Source organism: Molossus molossus, unplaced genomic scaffold, assembly GCF_014108415.1.
Source record: "Molossus molossus isolate mMolMol1 unplaced genomic scaffold, mMolMol1.p scaffold_m16_p_4, whole genome shotgun sequence".
Classification (NCBI taxonomy): Eukaryota; Metazoa; Chordata; class Mammalia; order Chiroptera; family Molossidae; genus Molossus; species Molossus molossus.
The window spans coordinates 76,095,917-76,109,529 of NW_023425377.1; the positions used below are offsets into that span (position 1 = coordinate 76,095,917).

Genomic DNA, 13,613 nt, shown 5'->3' on the forward strand with positions numbered 1-13,613 from the left:
AGAGGACCAAAGGGTTGCAGGTTTGATCCGCAGCCCAGTTGGGGTCATGGAGCAGGCAACCCATCAATGTGTCTCTCTCAACTAGATGTCTCTCTCTCTCCCTTCGCCTCTCCCTCCTTCCTTTCCACTCTTTCTAAAAATCAATGGAAAAATATCCTTGGATGAGGATTAACAAAACAAAACCAAAAAAAGCATCCAGGGAGATTCTTTTCTTAACCCTAGTCCATGGTTCCCAAACTTTGCCGCACATTGCAGTCACCTGGGGAGCTTTATAAACAGCCCCATGTCTTCCCAACGCCAGTTAAACCAGCACAACTTGAGCTGTAAGTGGGGCCATTTCGACATCTCCTCAGATGACCCCGACATGCAGACAAGCTTGGGAACCACTGGCTGGTTAGAGGAGAAAGGGACCTTCTCACTGTTGGCAGGACCTGGAGCAAGTCTATTTTAGGCCTTGGTTTTCTTATCTGTAAAAATAGGTTGTTGAATTAAATGCCATCTAAGGTTCACAGGAGTGGTCCTTTTCAGCCTATGTGCTTGGAGTTCTGTAACTTGAAAAACAATGTGAAGATGACTCTGAAGCACAACAGAAGGATCCACATTAGATGCTCACAGTGTTATAGGCCTTTTTACGGCTGTGCATATTCTATAGAGCTAGTCATAAAATTCATACTTGCCTTCTCTCAGTTCATTCGAGCTTCCTTTAGACGCTGAGGGCAAAGAGAAGACCTGTGTAACACCCGTGAGAAGCCCTGTGCTGCCTATCACGCTATATCAGTGAATGACCTAAAAATCCAGAAACTTGCACCGTAACCACATCTGCTTGTTAAAATGCCAGTGAAAGTGATTTGGAAATAAGTTGTATTACTATTACACCATGAAGTATGCTGCATCGTTAGCACTGCCTCTATCAGGAGAGCTAGACCGATTGATTTTGTGGGCTCCTATATTTGCAATTAAATCTTCTAATAATTATATAAAAGTGACCTTAAATCTCTTTTTTTTGTATAGAACACTTTTTTTACTTTTAGGAAAATGGGTGAGTGGTGGATAGTGAACTCAATCAATGGAAATGCAGGTCTTAACTTTTTTTAAAAGCACAAAAATTACTGTATGGCTTAAATTTAAGCATGTGTACAAATACATATATCGTGTACAGGATGAAAGGTTCTATGAGTAGAAGGACAAATGCCAAGGGAATATGTAGTAAGATGTACAGAGTGGGACAAAAATAAGTTTACAGTTGTGAGTATGTGAAACCGAGTCTATTTTTGTATTTATTAATTACTGCCTCGTTTTCCATACAAACTGTAAACCTACTTTTGCCCCACCATGTATTATAATAATCAACTGAGACATATCTTCTAACAGCTTATCACCTAGCATTTTGGTTCTCCTAGTTTTGCTAAAAGCAAAATAACTAAAACAAGGGGCAAAGTACCCATATGATACTGTTGTAAATGAGGATTTCAAGGCCATTGAGCAGCTGGGAAGGTCGTCCCTTTCCCCAACTCCCTTAAAAAATGTCTTCAGACCTAACATAAAAAATCAACCGTTACAATTTGTTTTTCTTCCACAGTGTGACCTTAGCCAAATATTATCGTATAAAGAACAGGTGAGTTTTAAAACCTGTCTTGTTATTCCAGCTAATAAATCTATAAGATATCATGTGTAAGTGTTAGGTAATAACTGTAGACATTTTTGGAGTAAGCTGTAGAGTGCTTTTATTACATGATTGAAGTGAATGATCTGTTCTTCTCTTAAGACTAATAACACAAGTTATTGAGGATCCCAAAGAGTATTTGTTTATGTGGGTTATATTGATATTTAATTGATGTGGGTTAGAAATTAAAGTTGAGAATTTAAAAATAAATCCATTGTATGTTTAAAGAGAGTTTTTATAGCCCTACTGACATTTTGAGCTACAAGATTCTTTTGTTGTGGTGGATTGCCTTTTGTTTTGCATTGTAGGATATTTTTAGGAGCATCCCTGACCCAAATCACTGGGTGCCAGTAGCATCCCCACCCCACATTAGCACAACAAAACAGTCTCCAACCATGGCCAAATGTTCCTAATGGGCCAGATCACCTCGATTTGGGAACCATAATGTTAACATAATTTTGTATGAAAAACAAGTGTTTTTCCACACCAAAATCTAAGTGGAAAGTGTGTCATTTATTTACATTTTTGCAAATATCCTTAATGTCTGGCCTAATAAAAGACACCTAATTTTTATGTTTACTCATTTTTAATTACTTCATGTTACTCCTTTGTTTTGAAGAAGTTATATAAAGAAGACCAAAAGTCCATAAGAAACAACCAATGGATGCATAAATAAGTGGAATAACAAATCCATCTCTCTCTCTCAAAAAAAAAGAAAAAAGAAGGTACACATTTCCCCAAATCCTTACTTTCAGCTCGATAGCTTGAATTGTGTCATTGGAAACAGATATATACTTTCTTTTTCTTGAAGTAGGAGGCTTGCTTTATATTTTTGAGCGAATGACAGTTGTACTATCAAATAAAGATGTTATTCTAAAAAAAAAAAGTGCCTTATTGTGCTCACAACTAAGTCATGAGTGCTTTTCCTTACCACAACCCCGCTTCAGTATTTGCAGTGTTCATGCATACTTTCCCCTTGTTCAGAACCTAGAATCAAGGATCAAGATTTCATGGTTTTATGCATAACCAATGGATATGGACAAACAAAGCTGGGGATGGGGTGAGCAGGATGGGGAGGAGGGTGTCAATCGGGAAAAAAAGGAGAAACATCTGTAACAAGAATATATTTTTAAAAAGAATTTATTAAAAGAAACATCTGTTGTATCTATAAAAAAAAAGATTTCACAGTTTGTTTTTACTGCTTTATCAAGGATGTTTTTAAGTAGAGCGGAGTTTCTTTTTCATCTGCAAGGGGCAGTGAAGAATAGAATGGCTACTAGACAGTGTGGTACCCCTGACTTCGTTCATGCACAGAAACCAGTTTTGATCACCTTTGTGGAGTTTTTTTAGTAAATTTTTATTAATTAATTTATTTTTGTTACAGATATTTCTCCTTTTCCCCTCCAGAAACCCTTCTCCCTACTCCGGCCAAGCATTGCTGTCTATAGTCCTTGGTTACGCCTACATGCATAAAAGTTTTTTGGTTTATCTCAACACAATGGAACACTATGCAGCTGTAAGAAAAAAAAAAGATCTCTTATCCTTTGAGACGACATGGAGGGACCTGAGAGTATTATGCTAAGTGAAATAAGCCAGTCAAAGAAAGACAAATACCACATGATCTCACTTATTTGTGGAATATAATGAACAGAACAAGCTGATGAACAAAATAAACCCAGAGATATAGAAAGGAGTACATTTTACCTTTGCTTTTATGCAACATTGCAAAAGTCAGTATAGAAGCAGGCAGTGCCTTAGTGTTCCAATAAAAATCGTTTTGATGTCATGGGCCTTTTGAAAAAAGGTCTAGGGGAACCTAATCCCAGAGGCCTGCAGAGCCACTGTTCAGCTGAGCAGAGTGTATTCATGTGGTGAACATTTCAATCAAAAGACTGGTCACTTTAAAAATAGAAAGGCACAGTTTTAACTCAAAGTATTTAAAATACACAGGAAAACCACAGAACTTATATGCATGTATGCATGACCAATGGACATGGACAACTAAGCCGGGGACAGGGTGGAGGGGGTGGGGTGGGGGGTGCCAATGGGGTAAAAAGGTAAAATATCTGTAACAAAAAAATAAATAAATATAAAATACACAGGAAGAAATACATAATAAGAATATAATTTAGAAAAAAAGGAAAAAACATGAATCTCATATTGCATGAATTAAAATTCTAAAGACATCATTGCCCAACACTACTGCTTTATAAAACATTCAATGTGAGATTAGAGGGATGGAAATATATTTGGTCTATTGCATTGCCTATAGGGATGATCAGTGCTTATGAAGGCAACTCTGGCTGGCTGTTGTACAAAATAAAAATAAAAATTCACAGAATGTAATGTGCTGAGTGAAAAGAAGCCAGGAAACCCTTTTACAGAATATAAGACAAGAAATTTGTAAAACCCCTTGGTTGAAAGTTAAGCTTCCCCCTGCTCCCAGATGATATGTTAAAAAGATATTAACAATTCACAAATTCTTTTTTAAAATGCATATTCCTATTTTAAAGAGTTGGGACTAGATCCTTTGACATTTTTGATGAAAGAACACATCCATTCACGGTGTCAGCTGTCAGCTTTATTTTTCTCTCATACAGTTGTGTTTATTTCATACTGATCTGCCTTGAATTTAACTACTAGAAGAAAATTACTCCCTGCAGCTTGAAGTCAAAATCATCTCCTTTCAAGTCTTCTCCCCAACTCTATGTTGTATCTAATTATTTTACAAAGAGTATTGCACTAGGGAAATACTGAGTCACAGCTGTATAATTAGTGAGCTATAAATGTGCCCCCAAATAAGTAAACATGTCTTTTTAGAATATACTTTTCAGTAGCTTCAAGCAATATAAATTTTTGTACACAAACCTAAAAGATATGTTAAGATCTCTATGCAGAAAATTAAACAACAATTTAAATTTTGAATCAATTAGCATGACAAAAAATGTTCCCATTTCCTTCTTAGGTGCTCTGTAGCCGTTTTGGGCTGTGACTGCTGTATCAGACTGCATAGCCTCTGGGTCTCATGGTTATAGGAGACTGAGAATATATTTTCAGATTTGATCGTGGAGACGTATGACCTGGCGATCAACAGGACCTTTTTTTTTCCTTTCTTTTCTTTTTTTTTTTGTGGTATGTGCCCCTTGCATGAGCCGAACCCAGGACTCTCTGATCCGCAGGCCGATGCTCAACTGCTGAGCCAAACTAGCCAGAGCATCAACAGGACTTTTGAGTCTAAAGATAGTTTATATTTAGATAGACTTCTGTAGGGGACAGGGGGAAGGAACATACATGAATTTTTTGAGGTGGTACCCAGTATTTTTCTTTAATAATGGGTGTGTATTGAATCCGTATTGTTTAGATCCATTATTCTATTTAAGAGACTGAAAGACATGTCACCCAATCAAAATCATTTCAGAGACAGGTGAACACAAGGAGGCTGCTTTCAGGAGAGTACATAAGTCTTTTTCTTCAGTGGATACTTATGTTGCATTTTTTCCTCTTTTCAGCAAGAAATAATTCCAAAGAATCCCTTCAAGCGCGACCCTGAACTGAAAATTATCTACACATTTGTCCGGACTCTCTTCCGTGCTGAACCCTCTCTGCTAAACGTGCGGTTGCGACTCTGGTAAGAGGGCTCTTCCGGAGAGCAGCTTTGCTGGCTCGTGCACAGGATACGGTCCTGCTTTTCGAACCAAAGCAGGTTCCTGAAATGATCGTCAGGACTTGAGAAACTGGTCAAAGGAAGTAAAATATACACATTCTAGCGAAATAGTCATTACGATTTAAAATGCTGCCATTGCTTTTCTCGTCACAAACAATTGCTATTGAAGACATCAGGAGAGATTTCGGATCGCTCCCTCTACACCTCAGGAGACATGTGTGCCTGACGTGCACACACTTACAGGCTGTGCTGGTCAGGTAGGAAGGAGGCAGTATCAAGCCGTCTGGCCCGCGGGCGGACTGACTCAGTGTAGGCCTCAGCTGAGTCCCGGCTGCGTTCCCCTAGATCCTCTGTTCCTTGGATGATGGGTGTTAGTCCATCCCTGCTGTCCTCTGTACCTGCCTGTGAAGCGCCCGGGATGAGAGCACAGTCGCACCTGGAAAGGCTTGGCTGGTTGCCTGCACAGCTGTGGCTGGGAGGACCTTTGTCTCATCCACACAGAATTTTTATGGGAAGATTTTTTTCATTTGAAATGAATTCTATTCTTGTGAGAAGTGGTTGGCATTTTATTACTCCTCCCTACAGTAGCAAACCTGAAGGGGAAAGTCAACTGCATGGTCTGAAAGGAAAGAATACTTGGGGCAATGCCTCCTCCTTTAGTAACCACCTCAAATTTGGGAGAGGCAGCTTGTGCTTCTGAGCAGAGGCCCCTCAACGGGCACCGGGTGAGACACGGGCCTTTTTCACGGAGCCACCAGCCATTTGGAGTGGTCAGCGCATGCTGGCGAAGGGCAGGGTGTGCTGCGTGTGGACAGCTGGGTAATGCAGGAGGGAGGGCGTCTGGGCTGAAGAGGGCGAGTTTTTGTGGACACATTAAGCTTGAGGTCCTGTGAGACAGCGGAGTGGCAATGTCCAGCAATCACTCAAATAGATGGAATTAGAGCATGAATCTGAGCTAGAGGTAGAGCATGCAGAGGGGGGAAAACGTGAATAAAAAGTGGATAGAAGATAGAATAATGAAAACAAGTCGGTATTCAGTAGACATTTATGGAACAAGCAACTTCTTGGCAGCACTGAGCATGAGGACCACACTTTCTTGAATCTGCCTATCTGGGCTTCTCTTTGATTATTCGCTGCTGGTTTTCCCAGCCCTCTAGCCACTCTGGGGGCTCTGTGCCTTCAACGCTCGGAGTCCTTACAGGTCTAGTGCTGAGGAGAGAGGGGAGAACAGGTGGGATCAAATTCTTGCCTTTATAGAGCTTATATTCTGGCGAGGAAGACATAAGTAATTTTTTAGTGAGTGTTTTTGAAAAGATGGCATTTCAGGTGGTGTAAATACCAAGAGGATGAGATGGGGGCAGTGATAAAGGGATCACAGGGGCTTGCTATTTAGATAGAAAGGTCAGAAAGAGCCTCTTTAAAGAGGAAGCATTTGGCCTTGGCCAAACACATTCATATTGGGGAAAACCTGTGGCAGACAGGGAAGGATACTTCAAAAAGAGGTCATTGTGAGAGGTGTTCTGCAGAAGTGGGATGGGATCGACTTCACCGAGAGAAGAGTTAACTTCAGTGAGGAGGGAAATGTCGATCCCACTGACACAGGAGGGCAAGTGATATAAACGAATGAGGAATGGCACCTGCCGAGTCCGCAGGTAAGGGTATCAGAAAGAAAGTTGAGAGATCGTCAGTGGTGAATAAGTGCCTCCAATTAGTCCCATCAAGCAGAGTTGAACCTTGTAAGGAGGTTCATCCTTAGGGCACCTGAGAATGCTAAGTTTTGAGGAATGGGTGCAAAATTTCACTAAGAACATGTAATGTTCAATAAGCATTTGTTTTGAAGAACACAGTTGAGTTTGGAGAACATTGGCAAATCTGAACTTTCAGACAGTAAACACTCTCCTTACAACTGAACTTTTTTCTTTTTGTCAAAGGGCATATATACTCTTTTGCAAAGCATCCTTGGTGGTAACAACAAATCACAACTTGTAACCCTTCACTCAGCTGTTAACTTTGCCCAGTTCTTTGTACAATAGACATTTAATACATGTGAAAGAAATCAGGAAACCTCACAAGCTACCTGGCAGATTAGAGGAGACTGTTCCTACCTTGAAGCTAACAGAATTTACTATGTTTCAGATTATGTAAGAGAGAGATGAATTTCACCAAATGATCATGGAGATGTGAAGATTAGGGGATATAAGAAGGACTATCCATTGTGCGCATGTGTGTTCCTTACAAAGGCACTAAGACGGGAACACTCTCAGCTGTACAGACCAGCCAGACGCACACCTGTTTGTACTGCCTGTCCTGCTGCACCACACAGCAGCCACTGAGAGGCACTCTTGACCACCAGTTTTTATCTTCCGCTTGTGCCACAATAGGACTAGTTACTGAGAAAGGACAAATGTTTTCAGCATCATCAGGGATTTATATATTCAAGTATTATGTAAAAATCACCATATAAACTCCAGCCAGGTATGAAACATTGCACGTGGTAGGCACTCAAGTATGTATTGCACAACTTGAATGGATACTGAGTCTGTTTATGCTGCCCTTCACACGTGGAAAGGTAATAACACAATGCATTTATTCAGGATGTCCTTTGCTAACACATCCGTTCATTCCTGTGACCAAAAACTGGGCTGAAAATTCACACGGACAAAGTAGGCAACAGAAGCATCTGATCTGCAGCTAAGAGTTGGCCTCTGGCTTTGGCTGGCCAAGCAGTCTCTGTAGAACCTAAATATGAAAGGAATTTCAAAAATGGGTGAAATCTGTCACTTCTAACCATTTGCATCACAGCACGTACACTGAACTAAAACCAAAGACCAGTGCTCTACTTTTGCAGGTTTACTTGGAAAGGCTTTTGACTTGTATGGATACTGACATTTGTCCTACTAACTGGAAGAGAATTCTTCTGGGAGTCACTACTCTTGCCTATGAGTTTTGGGATGAGCAGGCTCTGTGGAATGTGGACTTCTGCCAACTCATAAATAACATCATCACTGTCAAGGACATGTGAGTTTGTAAGCTTTTGGTAAACTCCCTAACCATTTCCCAGTACTTCATTGGCCCCCATAAAGTTTACATGTTAAGAACTATTTTTAAAGGTTGCATTGTGCAGAGACCTGAAATAGGCATAAAATTGTGTACATACTTCTTCCTTTCCACCTTTGGTATAACAACTCGTATCCCTCATCATTAATTAGTAGATATTAATATGTTATTGTTGTAATAATCTGCTTAGATATTTGAAATGTGTTCCTCTGGTGTTTTTACAAACATTTAAGTACCAGAACAACAGTATAGTAACTATCTTCGTGGCTTTCTTAAAGCCATCTACCAGTTCCAGCCTGTGTTTAAGGGGCATACACTGGCCTCTGAAATAAATGTTTGGCCATTGTTAAGGTTTTAGGGCCTCTAGACTACTGAGGAATTATAAAACCAGAGTCACATATTGTATATTTGCTCTTACTGGTCTTTCCCTCCTTTTCATTTGAAGTTCTTTTGTTTAAAAGAAAAAAAAATGAAAGAAAATTAGCCACATATAACAGTTTCTGATCCCTGTGCTCTCTCCTGACCTTTTAAGAAAATTGCACTTGTGTAAAAATAGGTCTGATGAGTTTGGGAAGCTCCCAAATGCAAGCAGTCAGAGAAGCATCACCGGGCATCACCCAGTGCCTGTCCCCTTGGAGAGTCTCCCGGGGCACTGAGCAGCCCCAGCATGTGTTGTGGGGCATAGGTTACCCATGAGGGCGCTCCTCGGAGATGGCACGTGAACAAGGAAGTGAAACTCCCGAGTTAGTGGGGGCTTTCGATCTGGCCACACTGACGGTGTGCAGGGCTCTGAGGGTGGTAGGCAGGATGGGCCAAAGAGGCATTTCGAGCAGACTCTCAGTGTGCCCACTTGACAGTGCAAATGTCTTTGTGGGTGGCATTTAAGGAAATGTGAAAAAACACCTCTTGATTGCATTGAACAGCAAGATCAAGATCATAACAGGAAATGGCCAGAGTTTGTTTTTTGTTACCTTTGCTCATTACTCTAAGGGGACTCATTCAGAATTACCAACGTGCGTATTTACAACTGAAGTAAACCTACTTGTCACTAAGCGAAGGGGCCAGTGTTTGTCAGTAGCTGTCAAAGGGGCTTTTGGTGAAAATGCGCACTTTGATAATAATAGTGTAAACTGAGTATTCATGGTGATCTTGCTGGATTAGCAAACAGTTTGACAGCAAATGATAAATGTGAAATAAATGGAAGTACTTTTGGAAGTTGCAGAAATTAAAGTGACTTTGATCACCACAGTCATCAGTCTTCAAAGTGGTCCCTTGAAGGAAGAAAAATTTGTCCTCATGAGCACTAGCCCTGTGATGATGGCAGCTACTCCTTTCAAAACCTGCCACTCAGCTGCTCGGGGCTCTGGCTGTAGCTACAACAGCAGAGAACAGGCAGGGAAAAGTGTGGGTGCTCAGTGTTTCATACACACTGGTTCCGCCCCCTGCTCTTGATTGCTATTTGGAATGGTCGCATTTTGAGTCTAAATTGAAAATTACTGTCTATCAGCTTTTCTTAAAACTTCCCAACATCTATGTGTCTTTTTAGAATATTATTTCCCTTCAAAAGAATAAGTTAAGTTGAGCAGCTGCTGTTCCAAAATTTTGCCTGTAAATGCTATGCGAATCAGCCATCTAGCCATAAAAAGTTTTTTTAAATACCCAGAAGATGCATATTCCATAGTCAAGCTTTTCTTCCATGATTAAACCTCTTTTAATCGTATGAAGGTACTGTATTTCTACACAGTTGAAATATGTTAGTGCAGAAAATATAAAAGGGATAGTAAAGTTTATTTATTCCTGTAGAATATTAAGTCCTGATTAGCTGATTTTCAAAACATTATCTGATTTACCCTTCTAACGACTTATGGCCATATGAATAGGAAAATAATTTTGGAAATAGGTTCTGCTGGGTTTAAAGTTCAACAAATAAGAAAACCTCATTTTGGCTCATATTCTGACTGCTTTCTACACATCAAGCTGTTGTTGACCTAACCATTGGATAAACTATCAAAGCTTTAAAACTAAGAAAACAAGTATGTTAGAATATAAGCCTCTTTATGATTGTTCTGATATTTATCATTTTTATATCATTAACTGTATCAAGGGATTACTGTGAAAATAGTACAATTGACTCAAGTTTTATGTTTGTTTTAAACACTTGGCAAGCAACAGCAGTATGTTTGCAGAGCACAGGACGGCTCCCAGTTAGCCTCTCCCACCGACTGAGCTTACCACTGTGGGTTTGTTCCCCTTGTCTGGCAAGGGGCAGGGGATGCTGAGCATCGCGGGACTGCATTCCCAACATGGGAGAAACACTGTGTTTGAGTCCAGGGCTCTCTCTTGGGTCATATCCTAAAGTGGCTTTAGTCCAGCCTGGACATCTGTCTTTACTCTTTCTGCCTTCCAGATTAAAAAGTGCCTCCTGTCCTGTCATAGCAACAATTTCTCACCCCTGTAAGTTTAAGGTGAACAGAAACTTGCATTATATCCCCTGATGTTTGTCACATACTCTGGGGTGGGGAAGGTCCCCTTTCCCATTGAATGTGGCTTATTTCTTTCTTTCTTTGTTTATTTATTGAGATGAATCCTTGTTGCCTGGAGTGCTGCCACATCAGCAATAATAGTGATGGCTCTAGATGGATTCATCTGTTGCCGTGGTGATGTGCCCACTTCTTTCGTTGGCACGTCTCTGCTTCAGTAGATCCCTTCCTATGATGGGCCTAGTGACCATGCCCGCAAGTGCTTCAGTGCTAAGAAACAGCACACATCATTCCTTTCGTCTGAACATGATCCTGGGGGATTGTGAGTGAGTGTGAGGTGTGAATCTACCAAGTGCTGAGATGCAGAACAGATCACAAATAGCTGCACTTTGTTTGAACATTGGGGCATTGATACAGCTGGGTAGCCTTTGTTTGTTTCCAAACAAAATAGAGGGTCATCTCAGTTGCTCAGAATGATCTTTTTTAAGATAGCCCAGCTGACTAAAATTGTCCTGTGTTTGTTTTGTCTCCTCCTCCTCCCCTAGGCATGAGATAGAAATGTATTTTTTACATTTAATTCACTTTAATATTAGTATTCCTGCCAGTACTTATGCCAGATATTACTTTGACCTTCAAACCTTAGCCCATAAACATGACCTGCTTGTTCTATTTGAACCTCTTTGCAAAGAAAGCACAGAACCCAGAAGTAAGGCTGTGGAATCACTAAGTGGGGTTTCCTGTCCATCACCTAAGCCAACATGTGTTAATAATCATATTAAGGCATAACTAGAAAAGTAGAAAGCTTTTTAAAATTAACACATTAAAGAAGAGCTTATTAACCCTTTCACATCATATTTCTGATGCCTTTTATGGTTTATACAAGGATTCCACATTATTTAAACAATTCTAGATCTTTTTTGTGACCATAATTCAGAATATTTTAAATCACATTTAATGTGTTAATGGTTTTCCATTTGGCCCTTACCCTTTCTTATAACCACACATTTTTTACAATTGTATAACTAATCGAATCTACAAACGTAATCCACTTCCCACTGTTAACTCAGTTTGCAAGTTCACATCTTTTTTACATATATCACATTTTAGTCCCATGAGTGTACTAGACAGAACATTAATGGCTAACATGAGAGACCTATACATGGAATGTATAGTGTGTGTTTCAAATCCTGGGTGTAGAAAGTATGGGGGTTTTAATGAAAATGGTAAAATACAGGGGATAAACTAATGTTTGTGGTTTATGACTTCTGTTGAGTATACAATAAAATTATTCACAACTGAAATGGACACTTTTAAAACACACACTTTCTGTGGTACCTTAGAATAAGATGTTTTTCTACCGTAATTAACATGCAAGTGAAATAGTTCCTTATGAGGCTTCAGTCATTAGACCTCTCCTACCTTCCAAAAAAGGACAGCACATGCCTGCCTCATTAAAGTTTGCTTAGCCCAAGTGTACATTTATTACATTTAAGGTACAAATGCACAAGCAACAGATGATATTAGGAGCCTGTCACGCCTTTGACATCTTTGAGAACCCAAGATTTAAATTAAGTCTAAATTCCCCTTCTCTGACAATCTAATCATAGCCCCCACGGGACTTACATTAGTGAATTAGCAGAAAGAGGCATGCCGAGAACTTGGCAGTGCAGACCTCAGCTACTCAAAGGGACAGTAACTATAATCTACATAAAGGACTGTGAAATGGGTGGCTTATCAGTGTGGCTTTTTTTAAATGGCTGGAACTCTTTTTTAAAGTGTACTTCCTTTGTATTTGGTTTCATTTCCGAGGCCATTTTCAGATACTGTAAAGAAAAAGACCTGTGCAGGGCTGCTGTAGAAAGATCTCTTAGTGCTGACAATTTTATTGGCATACAACACATCAAAGCCATGCTCTCTTAAGAAAGAAATGAGGGGGTGTAACATCATGAGACCCTCATGTACAAAAACTATAGAAATATCACCTCTCCTGCTCAAAAACAGTGGAAATAAGAAGTTAAACGGTTAAAGAAAATGAGAAATGTCCCACAAGCCTTGATACTGTGTGCTTGGGCCCCCCAGGAGTATACTTCTGCTTGAGACCCCTGCAGAAGTATAAATGCTACAGATTTATAAAACACCATTTAAAAGTTTAACTGAATTTCTCTTAAACTTATTTAGTTTTGTAAGTTGTAGTTATGAAGGTTTTAATTTTAATTTCCTATTTCAGCCCCCTGTTAAAGATGGCAAAGATTGACTAAAACAAAGAAGTTTAACTTTTAAATATTAAACATGAAATATCATCATTTCAGCCCTGATTGGATGAAACAAAAAATTCAATTTTAAATATTAAATATTTTGTTTCAGCTACAATGGGCTGGAAAGATATTAAATTTAGATAGGAAACTTTTTTGTTTGGGGCAACATTTGTATCTTCAAACGGGCAGCTGAAACAATGAAAATTAAAGGCTTAATATTTAAAATTTACAAAACTATATTAGTCGAAAAGAAATTTCAACTTTCACACGATGTTGTGTAAGTCTGTAGCATTTATACTTCTACAAGTGCCAAAGCTTAGAATCGCAGAGACTTTCAGGGAACACCTTGTATTTTCATAGACTTTCCTCTTCTAAAAAGAGCCCTATGAGGTGGAGATCCAGGAGGCAGCAGGGTAGGTGAAGTCAGCTCTTCCCAGGACCAATCTGAAATCACAACCGAAATACAGGGCAGTGAGTTGCAACCTTTTCATCTC

The 13,613-nt window shown here is 39.6% G+C and overlaps 1 protein-coding gene across 1 annotated transcript; it reads left to right on the plus strand.

The window, feature by feature from the left end:
• Positions 1-283: 283 nt before the first annotated feature.
• Positions 284-12,784, plus strand: LOC118643880 (cyclin-Y-like protein 1). The gene is made up of 5 exons (XM_036282230.1): positions 284-436; positions 5,173-5,291; positions 8,130-8,345; positions 11,410-11,578; positions 12,674-12,784. Exons 1-5 carry the CDS (start codon positions 284-286, stop codon positions 12,782-12,784), a joined length of 768 nt encoding a protein of 255 aa, XP_036138123.1.
• Positions 12,785-13,613: the final 829 nt, after the last annotated feature.

Excerpts from the sequence above, each read along its gene's own strand:
- LOC118643880 (XM_036282230.1), top strand. The coding sequence starts at position 284 with ATGTCTTCCCAACGCCAGTTAAACCAGCACAACTTGAGCTGTAAGTGG. Across the intron at positions 437-5,172 it reads CACTGTTGGCAGGACCTGGA|CAAGAAATAATTCCAAAGAA; the intron begins GCAAGTCTATTT and ends TCCTCTTTTCAG. Across the intron at positions 8,346-11,409 it reads ATCATCACTGTCAAGGACAT|GCATGAGATAGAAATGTATT; the intron begins GTGAGTTTGTAA and ends CTCCTCCCCTAG.